The 22577-nt window shown below is 43.4% G+C and overlaps 1 protein-coding gene across 3 annotated transcripts in view; it reads right to left on the bottom strand.

The window, feature by feature from the left end:
* Positions 1-22577, bottom strand: part of PAPPA (pappalysin 1) — a 179858-nt gene that overhangs the window by 127626 nt on the left and 29655 nt on the right. For all 3 annotated transcript variants that reach the window (XM_064393828.1, XM_064393829.1, XM_064393830.1), the window contains exon 3: positions 702-847. In XM_064393828.1, coding sequence (XP_064249898.1) covers positions 702-847 — 146 coding nt within the window. The remainder of the gene's footprint in view (positions 1-701; positions 848-22577) is intronic.

Raw genomic sequence — 22577 nt, 5'->3', positions numbered from 1 at the left:
ATGTTTGTGAAGTTAGGGGAAGTTCACACTGACTCAGTCAGTGCCTTCTGAACCTTTTGAAGCTCCTCTGACGTTTTGCAGGGAGCACAGGTCCAGTGGCACTGCAGGTGGCAGTGAGTCATTTGGGAGGCTGCAGAGCTTTGTCTGGATCCCCAGGTTCCAGCAGCAACCTGGTTATGAAACACACCAGGCAATCTGCAGGGTAGTAAACTCCTTCCAGTTCCACTCAAGTGAACATTAGAAATACAATCCCTAAGCTGTTTGCTCTTTTGCACATTGGTAGAGAAAAATAGCAGCAGATTTTAGCTACAGTCTGTGAGCTAATTGAATACTTGCTAATGAACTAAGGATCAGAATGTAACAGGCTAAGGTTAAAGATTCACCTCTGTCTCATCCCCACACCTATCCCCCAACCTGCAAACTGCTCCCATGGAGTGAATGCCCTGTAAAGTAGCTTCACTGAAAAGGTGAAATACTTTCAGCTTGACATCATCTACAAATACCATAATATGCTTTGGGTTTATAACCTAATATTTTCCTGGTTGTGAGCCAGTATCTGGGAATCATGAAATACTTTTTTTCCCCTGACTATATATTAGAGGAATGATAAGAAATCAGAACAGAGCTTAACGCATATTTGTCTTTCCTTCTTAGTGCCTCAAAAGAATGCTTTGCAAAGAAGAAACATCTTTATCACTCACCTAGATGCATCAAGGCTTCTTTGTCCCAGGGCCAAGTTGCCACTCCAGCCAGCTCTTCCTCAGAGGAATTGGCAAAAAAGATGTTGAGGTGTGTGGATCCATCCAGTTTGAGTATGTTCTTAAGTTCATTGACATCCAAGTATGCCCTGTAGAAAAAGAAAAGCATTTTTTTTCCTAAAGGTGACACAAAAGCAGCAGAACACTGAAGAAGTGCTGCAATCCAGGCAAAGGTCTTACAATACCCTCCATATCAATCACCTGAAATGTTTTAATAACCCACTCCCAAACTTTGATTACTTTGCATTCCTGTAGTGAATCTCATCTAAAACTTCAGACCATTGATTAACTAAGGCCACAAAATCCAAGGTAAATACATAAAGCTGTCCACATTCTCAAGATAAGTATAGGAATCTATTTATTATGAATGTAATTAACCAAGTATTATGGTCAGTAAATCTTTTTACACCAGCAGTTAGCTTGCACATTTTCCCTAAGATGTTTGTTGTTGTTACCTCTCATTTTCTTTCACAAGAACAAGTTTCACATCCTCAGGCTGGCACCACAACTGACACCAGCTCACAGAGCCACTCCTTTAGCACCAGTGGCAGACACTGGTGCTGAAACCCATGTGGCCTAACCCTGACATCCCACAGCTGGTTGGGAATTGCTGTTCCCAACAGGCAAAGTTGTGCCAAGAGGTTTCTTTTCATGAGCTCTCCTCAGCAGTGGTACCATACCATGACATAAATTCCTAAGGTTCCTCAGGTCCTCCTAGGGTGAGCAGTATTTCTCCTTAGCTTTTGGGATGCCTGGAAATCACAGAGCAATCTGTCTGCAGACAAGCTAAGCCAATCCCTTAACCTTGATGGCTGTTGGAGGTACTTTTTGCTCCTTTAAAGGAGTAGATTTAATACTGGAATACAGGAGGTACTTGTCAGTGCACATACCATGGTGCCACACTGCTTGCACTGCCCCAATTCATAGTAAAGCTGGAGAAAACAAAATGTAAGATTAAACCCATTGGTTCTGTGTTTCCAGCTCTCATTGGCTTTTGATATGAAATGTTGTGATAGGAGAAAAACTAGAAGGGGATTATGTTGTAGTATCTTCCCTTGACAGGTGGAGACCCTAGAGAGGGGGATCACACTGGGCCAAGCACAGTTCAAAGGCTGTAAGGAACTGACACCACCATGACCATGAGCAGGCTGATTCCTGCTTCCTGGAGTCCCCCTCTGTGAGTGTGCATGGATGTGTGTAAGACTCACACAGCTCTCCCAAACCACACACCCCCACAAGCTCTGAGAAGGGTTCCCTGCATACTTTGCAAGGCTTTTGCTCCCAGAAGGGTGAATAAAAAAATGGGGGAGCTGGCTCAGCACCAAGATCTTTTTGTCCTTCCCCGGAGGACTCCCAAATGGAAAACACATTCATATTTCCACAATAGCTTCCCCTGCCACTTGCTGAAGTCATTGCCTCCAAAATAGATCATGGCTGGGTGTCCCCAGGCCCTGGCTGACTCATGGAGGAAGACGTGCTCTTTGGGGACACCAGTGGAAGGGGATGTTTCCGTTCCGTACAGTGTTTATCTTCCAATCAAATGGGGATGACATCCTGAAGGACAGGTCAGTACTGTGACCCTTTACACATTTCTCATCTCTCCAGTGTTCTCAACACATCCATGGAAAATACACAGACCTTCCCCTTAGCTCCTCAAGCTTGTCCTGCCTGGATTGGCACAGTGCTCTGAGGCTCTGCTCAATCTACTCCCAGGATCTTCTTTGTGCCTTAGAAAACATCTTTTCCAAGCATGGGCTCCTACGTAGACACATCCATGAGCAATAGCTTGAAATTCCATGTGAGAACTGATGTGCACTTCCAAATATTCTCAGTGTGAGAGCATTGAGGGAATGTGTGACAGGGGGTGTGACCATGGGGAGGGGACAGTGCGTGCCTGCACCTATGGCAGCATCACTGACAGTGAGCAAAAATGTAAGAGACAATGTGGGAGTGATGTGATGTTTTGTGAAAGAAGAGGGGCAGAAACAGAAGCCCCTAGTCTGACTAGAATAATGTTTATGTGTTGGTATCCCAGCGGGAAGGAAGGTCCTGCTGCCTGGACTGACGGTGCTGTTGGCTCTGGATGCAGATGCTTTATGCACATGCAAATCCCTGTAGGAGTAACCATAATCCAACTCCCCTCCTGAGATTACCATTTTTATCCTTCCTCTTCACTCATGGTTTCAAATAATCTAAACTAATATTTCTTTATTCTTAGCTGTCTCTTTGCATATGGTTTACACAATCCAATCCCCATTTATCTCCTCATTGCATGGCCACAGTTGCTCTTTCTCTTCCATACAGCCCATGTGTTCCAACTTCCAGGGCTACATGGATTATTACTGCAAAAAACATCCAGAGCAGACAGCATTTAACTAATTGGCTAGTGATGGCAATGCTTCACTGAGACTGGACTCATGCCTTATGTAAATCCATCCTACTAAGTCCTTTGGACTTGACTTTCTGATATTTCTCTGACCACTTTTCTCTGTTAGCCAGGGGAAGGCTCTGAGTGAGCAGGATATATTCAGTGGTGGAAGATCAGAATGCCAAGAGGATTTTTAGCGAAGGATCTGCCCGGGTGTAGGTGCAAGTAGATCATGCTTGGAAGGCAATAAATGCAAACTCCTTCATGGAAGCAGCCAGCAACCCCCAGCACGTAAACATGCCCAAGTCCTGAGCTCAGGCAGAGCCCTGGGAAGTGTGTGAGTGTGTGCTGTGTGAGCGTGCAGGAGCAGAGATGTGAGTGTGGCAGTGAGGGTTTGGACACTGCACACACGTGAGGCAGACAAGAGAATGTGAGGAACCAGTGTGTGTGTGTGTAAGAGATAAAAACACGAGCTGGAATTCCTTCCTCTCCTTCCTCCCCATGTTTCTAATAACCTCCCATCCCTATCCATCATCGCCACATTCCTACACTCAAGGAGGCATAAATTAACTACTTTTGCAGTTCATGTCCAACTCCGTAGCCGCAGGCAGCAGACCCAACAGTTACCAGGTCAAAACAGCTTTCAGTTATTGCTTTGGACTAGGCTGACTCCCCCCTGCTTCTTTATCAGCCCAGACTATCTGACCCAGTGCAATCTGCGAGCACTGCTTACACTTCTCAAGGTTATGTGGGTCCCCTGACAGAGGACATTATGTCTGTCACATGGGCTCGTGCCAGAGAGAGCCAGAGAGCCCAGCCTTTCCAGCACTGCCAAACTCGCATTTCAAAGACATGAGTGCAGTCTTGGAAAGGGATCAAAGCCTTTCCAACTGTCATTAGAATATTTCCTTTATGCATCTCTCTGTGAGTGCCAGCAACATATTTCATAAAATTCATTGGCTCGAGATGGTACCTCCAATATAAACCTGAATGGGGGAACTGTCAGGGCAAGTCTATGTGGAAAACAAAACAAAACCCAAAGCACAACAAAACACGTGTAATTCCTGCAATGGAAAAAACATACGATGCTGTGAGCATGCCTTGCTGGAGAAAGCCTAATGAGCCTATTAGTGCATCATAAAAGGTCTCCTTTGCTGGAATCTGTTTTAGACATAGAAATTCTATGGGCTGTTTAAGGCCATTTGGGACACCAAATCATATCAGGCAATGCTCATATTCCCACCCAGATCTTTTCATCAACTTATTTGTTCAATGCAGTTTTTTGTTTTCTTTTTCCCTCTGCTGCAGTGCAAAGAGCCCTCTGAATCTGTTCTGTGCAGCAGCTTGCCGTTATCCAGTGAATCCCAAACCTCAGCCAGGGATATGGATCCATGCAGTGCTCCAGTTTCAGTCTAATGGAGTTTTTAGCTCACGCAGCAGTGTCTCTCAGCGGCCCTACCCATCACACAGCCCACCCCATCAGTCACCCAGCCATTATCCCCATGCCTGTCTCATCTGTCAAACCCATTTCCTGTCCATTTGGGCTGTGACTCGTCCCCAGGCGATGAGGTGAAGCCCTTGGCCACCAGCCCCACCTGCCTGTGGGAGCCACTGTGAGGAGCTCCCTTTGCTGGACCTCTGCTCCACATCCAAACCCAGCCACAAACCCCTGTGCTGAGCCACAAACACATTTGGCAATGGCTCTTAAATTCAGCTGATATCAGATTTAATCATATTAAACCTGGTTTTGGTGACTAGAGTCGATAAGTTTTTTTGGAGGTTGGCAAATCTTCCTCCTTTTCTTTTCTTCTAGGTCAGAGAGTGGTTGCCCCAAGTTCCCCTGATGTGGCTGGGCAGCAGCCTCTTGCACTCCTGGTTGTTTTTGCAAGGAACACAGAGTTTTCCAGACATTATTGTTAGGAAATTTCCTACTGTTTTCTCCCAGTTATTCTCTATTTGCCTTTGTTTTATTTTGTTGGGGTTTTTTTTGTTTTTTTTTTTTTTCCTCCAAAGACAAGTGTCACTTTACAACAAGAAAACAAACAGGGTACTTAAGAGATTATTTGTAAGATCCTATCCAACATAGAGTAGGAACTTTGCTATCTGCACACTATGGAGTATGGTTTGCAACTGCCTGGTGAGTTTGTTAGGAACAGAAGGCACTACATTTCCTTAAAAAAACCCCAACCAACAACAACCAAAAGCCAACAGCTCCTGAATTAGGAAGTCAGCCTCAAAATATCTCAATTTTCAATACTGATGCAGAGTGTCCTATCCTTTACCTACTGGGTTCAGCACACGGCAGGACAGGGTAAATCTGCTGGAATCACAGGGCCCCAGGGAATCACTTTTCTTCCCAAGACTACTCAGAAGTGTCAGCCCAGCCTAAACCATGGTACATGATTTAGACAAAGACTTTTTTTTTTTTTTTGGACAGCCCTGGAACACTCTCCATCAGCCTGTGACAGATCCTGGTGTGATTCCCAACATTGTGTGGCTGACAGGTCTCAGTAGTCCCTGTGTCCCTCCAGGTCTCATCCTGGCCCCAGGGTTCTGTGGAGCAGCAGTGACCACTCAGTCAGTGTGTGCCCAGGCACCCAGCACGTGTCTGTCCTGGCTGCCCAACCCACACAGAGTGCCCCAAGTTTCAGGGTGCAGTGTACACCTAGAGATTCTCAGTACCTGCAGAGAAGAGCAAGAACAGTTTTGAGATACAGGATATTCTTTCTGAAGATAGTGGCAAGAGCCACGACTGCAACTGCACTGAAAGCTGACCTTGAAATGGGGCCATTTGGCAGATGTGCACAGCTGCAATTTATCTTTTCCTCTTGTGATTTCTCAGTCCTGGGTGATTAGACAGCTAACTGTCCTTTTGCAGAGGCAGTGTTGATGCCAGTGTGAGAGCTGCCTTTTGCCCTCTGTCGTAGGGTCACAGAAAAGCGAGTCTGGAAAGGCTGTCCAGAGTCCACGGCTGCCAGCCCTTCACCCCGGAGCTAAGGCATCTTCCTGTGTCACCAAGCAAATTTTTATTTAGCTCCCTTAAAACCACACATGACAGGGACTATGTCACTGTCCCAGTAACCTGCAGCCCTTGTTCCAATTCCTTTATAGTCAGAAAGTTGGGTTTTTTCTAAAGGTCAGCCTAAATATTTTTTGCTCTATTAGAGGAGTAGTTGTGCCATTCAACCCCTGACAGGGAGATTGGGTTCCCTTCTGCTTTACCAAACCTATTACTTATTTGAAAGCCTACTATATCTCCTGTACATCATTTCATTTTTGGGCTAAAACCATCTTATTTCCTCAGCCTTTCTCACTGCTTTTAAGACCTCTGCTTGTTTCTGATGCTCTTATCTGCACTCTCCACATCTTTCCCAAAGGCAGGTCATCAAAAGGGGACACAGCCCTCAAGCTGAGAGTTTATCAGTGCCATATAACTGCTACGTTTGTCCTGTCTGTCACCTCCAACCTGACACAAAGACACAGGAGAGATTTCAGACCTGCAAAATATTTCTAACTTCCTTTTTTTTCCCCCCCTTTTTTTTTTTTTAAAGACTGAAGTGTTACAGGTCTATAAAAAACCTGTATAAAAAAAAGACAATCTACCAACTCTCTTTAGCAGTGGACATGTAATAAAATTTGTGTCTGACCTGATGTTAAAGATTTGCCTTTGCTGGCAAATTCAATTTTGCTCCTCATTTCAGACGGATTGCCATAAATCACATGCAGCAGGAAGTGTGCCTCATCTACACTGAGTTTAGTGTTAATTTAAGACACTGGTGTAAGTGTAGTAAAAGTCATGATAATTTATTGATAAAGGTATAAATCTTTCAGTGATTGGGACAGAGCCTGAACCAGAGCAGAACCACAGTACCACAAGTGAGAGGCTTCAGGTCCCGGTTTAGATCCAGATCACTGCCTGTGTTCACACTGAAATCCAAGTGTGCAACTGTAATTCCAGCCACATCCAACCCAGGCAGTTGCTAGGTCATGTCCACAAGCATAAATTGCAAAGCACTGTCAGCACATGCAGGCTTGGCAGCTCTGAAAGAATTTCGGTTTATCTGCTGTAGCAAAATGTCCTCTGCAGGCCCCAAATCTGATCTTCCGTTACGAGAGAGGAGAAATGTTTTGGCAAAAAAATATAATAACGATAAGGATCCAAGAAAAGCCACTTAGGATAATTGTTCAAATGTAAATCCAGCTCCTTGGATAGGTTTGTAGCCCCTGCTGAACTCTGTGTCACTCTGTGACACTGTTAATCCATTCAGGTGAGCCTGCTAAACCTGGACCTGGGTTTTTTACATCACTGACAGGTTTTACAGTTAAGACTGACCCCTAAGCAAAAAATAATGCAAAGTAAAAGCTAATGTGGCTATAAAACTCTGGGTGTTCATTGATCCCAGGTTTCCCTTCACCAAACTGAATTAATTCTACCACTAGGATAGTGACTCAGGCTTTACTCACCCAATTAAAGAAATATGTAAAAAAAAATTAGCAGGAAAATAAGTTTACTGTAGAAAATATGGAAATCCTTTGGGTCTGGGTTTTCTTTATCCTGCAACAGAGTTTGAGAGCACCTCCTTGCTCTAAAGTAGAGAATTTTTACAACTGTCAGGTTATCAATTTCATACCATTTGCTTTGAAACCCAGGCTTTCCAGCAGGACAGTCCTAAAAATACACAAATTGCTATTGTAAGAATAAATCTATAGGACTGAGAGGAAAAATAACTCACCCAATACATAAAGGATATTATTTGCTGTTAATCAGTATTATCATCTTAGAACACTAAGGGTGCATCCCTGCCCAGCCCTCTTTGACCTCAGAAAAGACTTTCAATAAATGCCACAGCTTTATTTCATGCAATCACTTCACTCCTGGAGGTTGTTAATGTAGGATCTACTTAACAGGCTGAACCACAGCAACAGCCTGGAATAAATTTGGTGCCTGGACTACTCCAGACTTTGTGCTGGGTCCTCTCATGGTTTGTTCATGTGAGCCTGCACTCAGAGCCAGACTCTTCTCGCACTGGGCTGCACACAAATATCAGCACTGACTGTGATGTATTTGCTCCAGTGTAAATCTAGAGTTAGAGAAAAATTTGATTCTCAAAGTGCAGTTTCAGGTTCAAATCCAAAATCTCAAAGGAAACATCAGTTGGAACAACCAATTTTTGCCCAATTTCTGGCCAAGGCAACTTGCTTTTTAAAGGAGAGAGGCGGGTTTCCTTAGATCTCCACTCGGATTCTCTCAAAGGTTTGTAAATCCTTGCCAAATCCTTCACAAACCTGGGCTCAGATTCAGAAATACAGTGAAAACAGATTTTTTTTTTCTTTTTTTTTTCCTCCCCCCGGCACTTCTGCTGCTGGTTCTGGCCAGGATAAGAAAGAGCAGAGGCTCAGGGAAAAAGATGATGCAAAAATTTTCAAATGACTAACATGTTCTGTCTGAGGTCTGGGCAAAAACTTGGGATGGCTCTTCATGTATATAACATTATATATTCTTTCTCTCTCTTTATCCTTCCAGGCTTTACTGCCCAGTTCTTACACCCCACCTTTTGATAACCTTTGCATAGGTTTAGAAAGAGCTGCAGTGCTGCAGACCATAAATATCTGCTCACTGAGGCTCCACCTTTTGCAAGGTCTACATCCAAGAGTGGAGCAACTTTTGGGTTCCCTCAAGCAGCAAGAACTGAAGAGCCCATTTCCTCGCATGACCAGAACAAATTATTAAGCTACACAGAACTCCATAATATACTACAGAAAACAGCAAACTGTACAGAACTAGGAAAAGATACTCTGGCTGGCCAGCTTACAGGGAGAAAAAAAAATAGAATACAAAGGGAAAGCCTTGGCAGAGAGAATTGTGATCTTACTGTACAATTAACTTCTGAGACAGTGAGTAGGATTAAAGGATGGAACATTTCATTTAAAACAGCAGAGCACTATGAAGCATATATGCACATTTCATAGGCCTTTGAAATCAGCAACACTGGCAGGTTTATTTGTTTTCATTGACTCTTTTTCTTTCTTTTACAACTTTGGGATTTTTTTTTCTCTTCTTTTCAAGACTAGAGCCAAATGACCCATGAGAAATGTACTGTAATTTGCCTCTTATCTATCCCTCATCTCCATCTGATATTCCCTCTGCCCTGGTTACCCTGATGTTTTTCCAGACTCTCCAGCCTGAGCCATTGTAACAAGGAGAAAAGTCAAACCATAAAGAGAGAAGTAGTGTAAGGATATTTTCAGGAACCTGTTCTGTTAAAACAGATTTCCTTTGCCACTTCATGAAAACCTCTTTTGGCTGCAGCCAACCTCATTCACATACACAGGAGAATTTAAACCCATAGAGGAAGGTGTATAAACTTCAGGCTAGTTTAACTCTCAGTTGTGCTGCTTGGCACTTGCACACTGCTTCCCCTCTGGGCCTCAGAAAGCTTCCTAAACATGAAGAGAGAAATTCCATTCTGGTCAAAGCCCTGACACTAGCCCTGCACTGCTCCAAACCCCATCCACCCTCTGAAGTGATGCTGAAGCAGGACAAAACCCCTTGTGCTGGGCCTCCTCTCAAGAAATTTTACCATGAGTGAAGAAGTCATGAAATAGGCAAACAGAATATTTTTCCTTGTCCTCTGAATGGGAAAACTGACAGCAAGGATTAGCTCCTCTATCCCTTGAGCCTGCATTCTCTGATAATATGGATCATCTTTCTTTTAAATAAGTGGTGTCCTGTGTTGCAGATACTTGACGTTTTCTGCTGGTGGCCACTAATCATACTTTATGAGCCTTCACTCATATTTTACAATCTTTGGCTTGTATTTTACAATCTCCAAAAATGTCCTGAAGGTCTGGTGCTCCACAGATGGAATATCAGCGCTCCCTACAATGAGCTGATCCTTCCCAAATCCCTCAATTTCACCATTCCTGAAACCAAGGCAGCTCATTAACTTCATTCTTGTGGAACCAGGCTCTGCTTTCAATGAGGGAGCAGCCACTGTCCTAATATTTGGCATCTACCACCTCTCAACCCAAAGCTTTCAAGAACAACCAACAGATATTGGCACAACAGCACTGCAAAACAGCTCATATAAGGAACATTTTGGTTTCAATCAACCTGATTCTTTTATTCAAACACCAGAGATCAGGAATGCAGCCTGCCCCACTGAACGGGGCAAGAGTTAGGTAGAACCTCTGTAAATTAGAGATCTAAGGGAAACTTGTAACTTTAAGACAGAATTTTCTTTAACTATGAGACTAACTCAGACCAACTTCTATATTAATTTTTTTTTTTTAAATTCTAGTCCTAACACTCAGCTCTAGCCTGCCTTCCTCATCTCCATCCTGGGTGAGGCTTGAGATCACATTTGCAGCCTGCCCAAGCATCTGCCTTGCTGCTGGGACCCGTGGGAGGCACCGTTGGAGTGACTTTGGTTTGGCACTTATGGAATACTGAGAAACGCTTTGTGTCCTCTCTGTAGAGTGCAGGAAAGCATGGAAGTACCCCATGAACACAGCTCTGTCCTGGGCTCCCTGTGCCCTCTGCCCTTGCAGTAGCAACTTTTTGTAGGTGGGATGGGTCAGGCTCCTGGATAGGCTCTGTAGGTGACATATGTGGGAATATTTGGGATTTTTTTCACGTATTTGAATATTTAGGAGTTTTAGGAAGCAGCACACAGGTCTGTGTTGGGAGCACTGTGGCCATGGGGTGCTCACAGTGCAAATACTGCTCCGGCAGGAGGGGACATGTGGCACTGTCCCTGCCAGTGCTGCTGGCACTTTAAAGGGCTGCTCCTTCAGCATCCTCCCTAATTGCCACACAGCAAAAAATGCAGGGTGAAAAAAGAACAAGATCAAATTCTTTGCTCCTTTCATCCCACTTTTTGACACTAATCCTCCCTGCACATAAACCCTGTGCCACAAAGGGAGATATACATTGAGATTGGAATGAAGAGTGACTTGGAATCAGGCCGACATCAACATAAAAAATAAAATAAAATCACATAAAATCACAAAGGACCGAGCATGTTTATTGCAGATCCTTCTGGAGTTGATGGGCCAAAATAACCACTCCAAATATGCAGCTTGCAAAACATCCCTTTTGCTTTGGAGATGCCGCTTCTTTTCTGTTTTCATTTTTACAACTCATGGACTTCCAAATCTCCTTTGTTAACCTCCTGGCAGGGTTGTGCATGAAGCGGGTCCTGCTGCAGTGGGAAGACCATCAATGGTTAGGATAATCCCAATCTTCCTCTTTCGTGAGAAAGAAATGAAAATCTGATTCAAATGAGACTGCTTGAAATTTCCTCTTATTTCATCTTATGCAGAAAAGTGTAGGAGACATTCAAGTGAGATCACAAAGAACACGGTCTGGTGATGGAAACTTCAGTTCAAGGAAACCAAGAGTCCTGCAAGAGAAGCCTCACATTTTCAAGGCTCAGGAGACTTTTTATCTCTGTCACAACAAAGGAATTATATTTCTCTCTATCTGGTTTCTAGGGAGTTTTTTCAGGCGATATTGATGGATCATAACAATAAATCTTTATCTTCAGCTGTGAAACCTTGAACACATTTTTTAAGGAAAAGAAAAAATTGAATAGTCAGATGCAAAGGACTACTAAATATGAGATTTACAAAAGCTGGTTACTCTTGTTCTTTCCCAGCCATGATGAGATTACAAGGAAATAGAAAGTGTCAGTCGCTGAAACAGAAATTTTACATGAGAACATTTAGCTTTGAAGTTCCCAGAATCCACAATCAATTGCCAGGTGATCTGGCAGAAACAACAACACACCTGCAGTGAAAATAGTTCAGAGTTGCAAAAAGAAAATATTGCGGACAGTGTACTTCCTAAAGCCAACTTTTTTTTTTTTTTAATTTCTACTCTTGCTCTCTAGGAAAACAGAAAGAAATGAATAAAAGAGCAGGAGAGAGATGTAGTAGATCATACCTTTGTCAAGGAGACTGCTGGGAAGCAAAACATGCCAACAGCGTCTGTAACAGACACCACAAACATAATGAACTCCTTGACATTGAATTCCTGCCCCTCATTTCTCTCTGCTGAGCAGAAGGAAAGATGTAAATGAGCCTTTTCCAAACACTCAAAAACTTTCAGAATTTCTTTTTTTTAAACCTGTGCAGGACCCACAGCTCCTGCATAGATCCCTGGTGTGCATTTGTGATTCCCAGAGTGGACAGTTCCTGAACTGGAGGAAGCAGCCAGCAGAAAATCAGCAGTGGGCAGCAGTCTGAGCCAGTGCCCAGGTCAGGAGCTGGATGGAAGGACTTTTGGATTTCTTCACATATGGATCTGCTAACGTGTGTACCAGAAAACAGGCACTATCAGCCCAAAACACAAGGCTGATTGTAAGCGTTCCCTGGGGGACACATTTCCCCAGACCCTGCTAAATTGGACTGGCAGCTTATGAAACACACAGCTCTGATCCAGCATGTAACTGTAAACTATAGGAAATCATACCCATATATTTGGCCTTCAGACACGAGTACAGAAATTGCCTGTTTTGGCACCACAAGCCTCTGGATCCACGTGAATCAAACCCAGACCTCTTGCAGAGGGATGTGAGAATGCAAAGATCTGTTCTCCACTGTCAAATGATAGCAGAAGAGGGGGGAAAACTCTAATTTTCCTTTTTGGCAAATTTCTTGAGCAACTTTTGTCCTGATCATAACTGCTATGGACAGGCCATGCAGTTTAATTTCCCCACAAATTTGCACTGTATTTGCTTGTTCAGCCACACATCAGCTTTTGCTCTGGTTTGCTCCTGTAATTTATTTGTGATGTGTCACTAACCACTTCTACAGCACTTAAGATCTCAATTTGGCTACAAAACCAACTCTGCAAAGGGCCCAGCAAAAACTGCAGATTGTCATTTTTGTCCCTGCACACAGACTCCAAATTACACAGACCCATACTTACAAAGCCTTTGTTAGCATGAGATGTCTTGCACCTCCCTGTCATAGGCAGAGTGGGACTGCTATTAATTCCCTCACTTCCACAACTCTGTGCCAGCCCAAGCACTTGCAAAACTTGACATCCTTCCTTATTCAGTTGTGGGGGAAGAGAAGGCATCCTGCAAGCCGTATTGGAGTATCTCCTCATGATGTTTTTTAAAAATCAAAACCTAGAAATTCTTCAGGTATTATTCCCACGAGGATATAAAAAGAACTTTGTGTCTGATCAAGATGAGAATAGTTGAAGTTTTGAGCTTGAATTAAGACATAATCAGAGTCAGTTAAGTTGAAAAAGACCTCTGAGGTCTTTAAGTCCAACCTATGACCGAACACCACCTTGCCAAAAACACCATGGCCCTAAATTCCATCTTCAGTCTTTCCTTAAGCACCTCTAGGCACGGCAGCCTCACCACATCCCTGGGCAGCCCATTCCAGTGTCTAATCACCCTTTATAAATAGGACATTTTATAGCACAAACATGAGAATAAATCTATCCCCAAAAGTAAATGTCAGAAGAATTCTGAGTGTATCAGGAGGGAGCCAGGAACTTGCAGCCCTTTTCTGAATCAAATTGGATGCAGGGAGGAAATCAAACAGCACAGATTTCTCCAGGCAAACTGGGAGAAACACTCTGATGTGTCTGAAGGAAGTATTTTACTCTGTGTTTGGAAGTTTATCATGACCGATCAATTCTGGAGGAATTAGTGAGTGTGTTCTGGGTTTTGGCACTGACACAGTCGTGGTAAAAATGCTGGAGGCAAAAGGGAAGTGATTTTTATAATGCTGTGAACTGTTGCCATCAATCCTTACCCAGAACATTTCTCCTTCTTACTCCAGTGCAGTTTTGTTGTATAGGAGCTTTGCTCTGAGCTATCACCCTTCGTTTCAGGGAGGCTCCCAGCCTCTCATGTTCTCTGGATGGAGAGATCGAAGCCAAAGACCAAGGTCTTTGGGAGTTCAATCTTTCTGTGGACTTCAAAGAGCTTAGGATATCTAGTTTAGTCCAGGCAGAAAGCAGAACATCCATTTGGAACAATATTATGTACTTAAAAATAGGAAATGTGGAATGATTATTAAGGAACACAGCATGATGGGGGAGCCTGATGTGAACTGTGAATGAAATTAGATTCCTGCTTTTGGGCTCTAAACTTGGTGCTCTAAATCTTAGTGGAAGGATCTACCTTTTCCCAGCAATTATAAAGACTTTTAAGATTTAATTCTCTCAATCATGTCTATACCTGCAGTGAACAGATGGCAGGAATCATTCCCTAAGGAACTGAGAAACAACTACAAATAGCCAGTGCACATCCTCAGCTCTCAGTGCAGTAAGTGTGACACCTCATATTTTGGGAGGAATCAGCATGAAGGCAAAATAAAACCCCTTAACCAGAAATGCCAAGCCCAAACTTATTCAGTGTTTTGAATAATATAAGTTTATGCAATTATGACTATTTCTCAGGCATGCCTGTGTTTGCCTCCAGATCCATTTTCAGGGATTGAGGACAGGAATAGAGCATCATCAAGCTCATGGGAAACAGGAGATCACAGAAAAATGTTGTTTTGTAATTGTTCTCAGCCAGTTGTGCAAACCTAAGCAGTTCAGATAGTTTGGAAATATTTCCATTCTCTCTCACACTCACGTGAATCAAACTAAGCTCTGGCTTTTCTGGTGTCTACCCACATTCTCTAAATGAGTGTGGCACTCTTTATTTACTTGAAATTTTTCACCAGTTAATCTCTTCCTGTCTCTTTTTCAATTAAAAAAATCAAATTAAGTAATTAAGGGAACACAAAGCAATTTAAAGAAAAGCTTTTCAAAGTGTAAAGGGGATTTTGATACCCACACTCTCCCAACAGTCAGTGGATCTTTTTTTGGCCTGGAATGCAACTCCCCATTGTGCCTTTGGAAGGTGCACAAAAAATGTGCAGATGATTACAGTGATGGGTCTATTAATTGATAGCATCTGGATTTTATGATATTTAATCAATGTCTGAGTTCTGACTTCAAAAGCAGTTTTAATTGTCTCACTCCTTTCTGCTCGATGTTCCCAAACCTGTCGTCTTCAATATGCAAATATAATTTGTGAGTCTGACAGGGCTACCAGTCTCATTACATTTCATCATGGAAATTAGAAATGAATCAATAAACAGAGAGGCAAATTCCTGATCAGCTCCCTCCATCCACACATGTGGAATTCTTCACATTTTACCCCTAATCCCATGTCTGATCAAAATGAAATGTCTCCTGGGTCAGGAATGCCTGCGCTTCCTTTTGGTATTTAATCACATCTCAGAAAAGCTGATATTTTGTGTCTATGTGTCTTATCTTCATCCTCTGTACACTTTGTGCTGTTTAATGCTGAAGAAATAATTCAGCACATGTTTCATGTGGTGGGGCAGATCCTTAATGGAGGAAAAATGCTGGCATGGCCCAAAGTTACAGATTAAATCCCCTTCTTGGCATATTCATTTTTACTGTGTCTTCCAGCATAATTTCAACATGGAATTTTCCTGACATAAATCCCACAGGTTTCCCTCTTCCCCTCCACACCACACTGCGTAGCTCTGTGTTTTGGTAAATCTCATCTATTAATAGTTGCCCTCTGTGGCTATAAAAAATACCTCAGTAGTCAAAAGGCAGCCCTTGCTAGGGAGCAGCTGTGGATGCCTGAACACACGCAGGACCCGGCATCACACAGCAAAGCCCTTTCTTGGCTCTGTGTCAGAGCAAACCCATTAAATATGACCATGGAAAGCTAATGGAAAAGGAGCCCCTTCCCTGCAAGAGGGAGAGAGAGACTGGCTCCAGCACTAGGCTGGAGAGCATCAGGGTATTTCCATTTTCTCACTGACATTTTCTTTTTCCTTTTTTAACTCAGCAAACCCCCTCCCGTGTCTTCCTCACTTCACCCTTCTGCCAAGTCCCAATAAAATCCTGCACTTAAAGAAATAGGACAAAGACGTCATTGCAGTGAGTAGCAAAGGTTGCAGGGTAAATTTTAAGGTCTAGTCTACCTTTTTTTTTTTTTTTTTTTTTTTTGATTGATTTAACTGATTAAAGCATTTCTGCTCTTCCTGTTCTTTCAGCAGCATCCTGGGTAACTCAGGGGAAATTCAAACCAACCAGCTGTGATCTGTATTACAAAGTCGAGGCTGGAAACACAACACAAGGATGTTGATGGGGCCATACTGGAGAGGGTGAAGGGAGAGGAATATCGTCTCCTGCTGATGTGACAAAGTGCTTTTATGTGTTGGAATGAGAAATACTCAGCTTAGCAGAAGATACAGGGAATTGCTCCTCCTCTCTGGTGCTGCAGGGTACCAGTCCCAGCATGGAGCTGCTGGTGGGTGACAAAGGACCCTGTGGCAGGACTTTCCCCCAGATTTCAACTTGAATTTTCATTTGCATGAACTAAAGTTGTTGAAAATCCTCAAGAACTTCTGAATTTCAGGGTTATCCATGCAAAATGTACAATGCCACAGCGAGGGAAGGGAAGGGAAGGGAAGGGAAGGGAAGGGAAGGGAAGGGAAGGGAAGGGAAGGGAAGGGAAGGGAAGGGAAGGGAAGGGAAGGGAAGGGAAGGGAAGGGAAGGGAAGGGAAGGGAAGGGAAGGGAAGGGAAGGGAAGGGAAGGGAAGGGAAGGGAAGGGAAGGGAAGGGAAGGGAAGGGAAGGGAAGGGAAGGGAAGGGAAGGGAAGGGAAGGGAAGGGAAGGGAAGGGAAGGGAAGGGAGGCTGGAGCTCACAAGACTGCCAGCATACCTGGCCTGAGGTCAAAGGAACTCACAAGCCCAATGCCACATAAATTCAGTATTTTGCCAATTTCCCTGTAGACATCTTGCTAAGATAAATTTTCCTTGCAAAGCTGATGGGAGTGATTTGAAAAACCAAGAAAGTCTTGAGCTGGGAAAACTGACTGCCACAGCTTCTCAGTGAAGCCCACAATTTATTGACACAACAAGGTTATAGAATGAGAAGCAAATTTATTCTGTATTATCTACTGGCAATGTAGCTCCAAAGATGCATTTTGAGGCAGCAGGAAGAATTTTATTCTCCAAAGCCTTGTAACTCAAGCCTGCTGAAGCTGCCCTCACACAAATCAGCGATGACACATCTTTTCAACATCTAGGGCCAAAATTATTTTTAAAATCATTGCAGGTAATTGCCACGGCTCTTATTCCAAACCACTGCTGTTTCCACTCTTTTACCATCACTGATGTAACCAACAAGTGTCAACAGCAAACATGGCCTGCTTCTGCAATGACTGAATTTATGGAAATAGTGCCTTTCACAACAAGCAGCTCACCCCTATCAATGGCCATGACCAGATCTTTAACTGCAATTTACAGGAGATGGTCTATATTTCCAAGGTTTCTTATATGCTACTCAAACATCTGGGTACCTTCTAAAATAATTGGTCTGCAAGGTGTAGATTTTATTGATCTTTTTCACTGGGGTGGATTGGCCACAAGAGTCTTTAAAACAATGGTAGGAAAAAAATATGCTGAAGCTAGTTCTCCTGAAGAATTTCAGAAAGATCAAATTAGGGCAAACCCTCTAATTTTGATTTCAGTGGGGTCCCTTTTTAGTAGGGGTCCTTCTAGCACGGTCCCTCCTTTAAAAGAGAAAGGAAATTAAAAATGAAAAACAGCACTGGGGAGAAGTTAAGCGTGTACTTCAAACTAACACATGCCAGGAAATTTAGAGTTAAAGGTGAAACTCCACCCTAAAGAGTTCCATATTGGAGATATTTCAGTGAACAAACGTAGCATATTCTGAAATACAAAGACCCAGTAGGGTGCACTAGGTATGGAGTTTCAGCCTTCTCTCCAAATTTCCTGGCTTTTTGGAGGTTTATTAGAGTTTCATACCCCAAGCATTTAAGTACTCCAAGAAGTTTCCTCAGTACAGCTCACCCTGATCCTTTTGGAAGCTGAGAGCAAGCACTCTGATGGTGTAGCCACCCATCCATTATTAATGAACTCAAAAACAACTTCTTGCAAATTTATGGTAATTTGGAGTGCTGAAATTACATGCAAACTAGGTAGTCTCAGTTGAGTTACCCTGAGAAACTTCAAAATTGCAAATCTACTCTGAACCAAACAGAAGGACAGGATTTCATTGACCCCAGCAGAGCACATGCTCCTAATCTTCCTCCACAGTATGTGGGTGCTGGAACTCTGCTCCAGCTGCAGTGGAACAATCTCACAATTGTTTCTGACAGCAGTGGTGTTTGTATTCCTGGTCTAAACACTCTGCCATGTCATGGGGTGTGGATATGTCCATCCTACTTCTCAATGAATCTGCCTCCAAGGGAGGAAACGTGACAGTGGCTATCAGCATCACACTTTTTTACTGCACAGTTTTCACAAAAACCTTGCAAATATTGAAGTGGTTCCTGCATATCTCTGTAGCCCTGACAGGCCTGTTTGAAGCTGTGTGTTTTAGAAGTATATGATGATGCCAATGGGTGTCTTGACCTACATCACATATAGTGTGAAATTTGCCTCACCAGTTACTCTGCACAAGTGCACCTTCATGGTGGGCAGGTACAAAAGTGATGGGACAGCTCCACATTGTCCTGATCCTGGGGTGTTTGAGGGACAATTAATTCACTTCAGTTAAGAGAAGGTAAACCAAGACATCCACTCAGTTTCCCCAGCCTCTGCAAAAAAAAAAAGCCCAACTGAAATACCTTTTGCCCAGGTCTAGCAATCCATGAGAGGCAAAGTCAAATGCACCCTGTTTGTGGGTGCTGTAAATGGGATACAGTGGAGGTGGCTGCTCTGCATTTCCCCAAGGGGCAGCTATTGCTTGCAAGAATTGGGCTTAAATCCCTGTCAGAAAAGAAGTCTGAGAGATAGAATGGGATTTGCAAATCTAAGTGTTGCACCTGGTTAAGCTTGCCACAGAACTAAACTATGCATCTTTTTTCAGTGTGAAAGGTGTGTCCTCCTGAATTTACACAGGAGGTTCAGCTGACATTAACTAAAAATGCAAAGGTCACCCCACAACCAGAGCTGAAGGGAGTTTGTACACCAATGACTATGGGAGAAAACCAGGGGCATTAATACCAGGCCCTACAGCATTGAAAGAGGACTGTTAGACATGATCAAACTGTGGGTCTGTGTGAGAGATGCTACAATTTGAATTGATCAGCAAAAAGAATAAAGCAGCACATACCCATGGCCACATTGCACATCGTGGGAAGGGATGAGCTCCACCTCATTTGCTTAACCAGAGGCTGGTAAGGTGTTGCTGGAAAGCATCCATGGGGCAGCTGATCCTAGAGGATGTGGTGCTACCCAGCAGCAAGGGGCAAATGCAATCCCTGTCAAATCTGCAGACTCTGCACTTGCAAATCTTCCACGTGATGTTTCAGAGACAAACAGGTCTGCATCAGCACTGGGGGTATAATAATACTTTAATCTGTTGTCTCCCACAAGGATTGTTAATGATCTCTGATAGTTTACTCCATAGATTTTATAGACCCCCTTCATCCCAAGCATCCTGCAATTTGACCAGACAGTGATCTTTTTCCTTAATGGATAACATCCATGAAAGAAACCATGAGTTCTATGAGTCTTGGCGAAAAAATGTTTCTTGAAAAAAGCTGTTGGAAAAGTTGACTGTGGGTCAAGCTAAATTGAGCAAACTCCTACTGTTTCTAGGGTGTGGAATAGTATAGAAATAGTTTCTTTAGCACTGCAGTCCTGTCTGTATCAGAATTCAATACTAGACTTATAAATGTCAGTTGCTAGCATGGGAACAGATGCAACTCCTCCCAGCTGATTAACATCCCTGACATCTGGAACAGAGGACAGAATAAACAGAGAGAACAGAGGATTTCCTGTTGGGACTTGGCTTTTGGGTGACAACTACCAAGATACAGCAGCTCCGTCCTTGACAGTATTACTCTTCGCCTCCTAAACAGCCCTGGAGCTGCTAATTAAAGAACTGGACATTTAACACTGAATCCCTAGACAAAAACTCAGGTATTTGCTATATGTCTGTCTGATACCTGTGTGAATGCAGGCATCCTTGATGTCAAGAGCTGCACAATGGTCTCTTCGAGGCAGGGGATTAAGTTCTCAAGCTCCCGGAACTGAAGAGCTTTGAAGAATTTCTTCTGTTCTTTTTAGTGTTTAGGATTAAGTGGAAATTAGTGCTTTATTGGGAATCAAGGAGTGTTTCTTACAACTTCAGCTCCTGGAAAAGGGCATTCAGTGTACCTCCCTCCTCCAGAGTAAGTTGACCATATTTTTCAAGTACGTCTCATGAAAAGAATTCCAGCAGAAGAGAAGGAAAAGAGGTTGAGCTGGTACTCCATGGAAGAGCCCTGAAGTGCAGCTCAGTCACCTCAGGCTGAGGCTGCCCTGGGCTATGGATTAGCCACCACCTCCTCCTCCTAATGCTACTGCTTTGGCCCACATGCCTAGCCCAGTGTGCTCACACACAGCTCTGTCACACCCACTGCTGCTCAAAGCCACTATGGAAATTCCTACAAATGGGTCAGGCATGTATTTTAAGTCTAATTTATGTATGCCTGAAATGTGGTGTGACACGATATGAACAAAGCTGAACTGTCCAATACAAGTGCTAGAAAAGGACACAGGCTCCAGCTCTCAGGGAGGGCTGGAACTGGATGATCTTTAAGGTTCCTTCCAACCCAAATCATTCTGTGGTTCTGTGATTCCTTGGTTTAGTGCCAACATGAGTTTGCTGCAAATGGACCAGAGTTTGTACAGCTCATTCTGCTCCTCCTTTAGGCAGAAATGAAGGGCTGTGAGCCTTTGGGGCACACATGTGGATGTTGAGAAAGTCTGTCCCCAGGACAACTATTCTGGGGTGATTTCCAGCAAGTACGTGGTAGGCCATATGGATCGAGGGAGCTTGAAGAGACTCCAGTACTTTTACTGCTTCAGGAATTTCATCAACGTTTTCCTAAGAAGGCACCGAGGGGAATGCTTCCTTATCTGTCCATGGAATCCTGTGGTGAAGCCTGATGTACAAGCCCAATATTACATAAAAGGAACGTCTCAGTTAACCATAGGATGGTGCAAGAACTCACCACATCAAATGGCATTTACCGAGCATGATTTCCTATGATCCCTTGCTGCTTCTTTCAAGTTCTTTGAAAAGCAGCCATGGTAGGTGTCATGAGCTCAAAGTCTTCCCTGTTTTGTAACCAGCAATATACCAAATAACACAAAGAATGAGTCTTTCTGGCAAGGGTGTTTATTCTTGCTCCTTCCCTTTGTATTGGGCCAAACTGTATGATCTTAGCATGTTCTAATTTCCCAGAATTGCAGAAAAGCAGAACAATATTTGTAAACCTTCTGCTGGGACAAAATACATTTTGTCCCACTCTCATGAAATTAATGAAAAGAAGTGAGGCAGATATTCTTGGATAAAGCCTGCTGTGTGGCTAATGATAACCAGTCCTTTGTTTTTTCCCTGCAGGCTATTAAAAAAGAGGAGAGATGATCTAGTTGGTACCACAATGTTTACAGCTTTTCTGCTGAGCAGCTCTGAGAGCAGAATTCCCATTCTCACTGCTGTCCCTCTGACAAACTTAAATCTCTGCCACATCACTATGGCATGGAACATCAGCTTTTTGGAGTTAAATGTTTTTGGAAAGGTGCCACAAAGAAGGCAGGAAACAGAAAAGAAATCTACCAGCTGTGCTGCTGGGATCTGCTCTGAAGTCACCACAGTTTTACCACCACAGTGACTGAATGACACCATCAAAGTACCTGAGCCCTTTGTCCCAGGTGCCCATAAGGATCACTAGAAATTTGTAACACAGATCAGAGGTGTCTTGGAATTGTTCCAGTGGTTCCACTTAGTCACAAAGCACCCACAGTGTTTTTTGCATCAAGGCTCAGAGCAACTCTGTCCTAGGATGGAGCTTCATGGACTGGGACTCATAATAAGAAGGAAAGTGGCTGGGAACAGATAAATCATCTTTTTTGGAAAAAGAGGCACTGAGGAGGGTTCCTGTTTATTACAGCATTAATCAAGCATTAGCACTTCTTGCTTGGTTCCAGAGGACAGAAGTATTTAATGAATAAGCTCTGCTTGGTGAACAGCTGGCTGCAACTGCTGACACTGAGGGTGTGAAGAAACAAAGCCCAGTACCAAGGAAGACTCTGAAAAGTCTTTTTAAATAAAGTTCAGGAAAATTTTTATTGGTACCACTTCATCTTTCTTCCCTCCCTTTCCTCACCAGATTGACGGATCTTTGCCCTTTCTTCTGCTATTGTTGGAGTGAACTCTGGTGGAGGAAATACCTGAAATGAGATGTGAGTTCTCCATGGCTGCAAGGTCTTCACTGCTGTGGTACAAGATCTGCACTAAAGGGGACTGAGGACTCTTGGCCAATGAAAGCAATGAGAAGAGGGTCTGGGGATGCAAAACAGGCCCAGACAGTGCCAACCAAGTTTTTACTTTGTCACTAATTGACATAGAAATCTCTTTCTCAG

The sequence above is a fragment of the Passer domesticus genome, chromosome 18 (genome assembly GCF_036417665.1).
Source record: "Passer domesticus isolate bPasDom1 chromosome 18, bPasDom1.hap1, whole genome shotgun sequence".
In the NCBI taxonomy this organism is placed as follows: Eukaryota; Metazoa; Chordata; class Aves; order Passeriformes; family Passeridae; genus Passer; species Passer domesticus.
The sequence above is the reverse complement of the archived record's forward strand: the minus strand, read 5'-3'. Positions and strand labels throughout refer to the sequence as shown.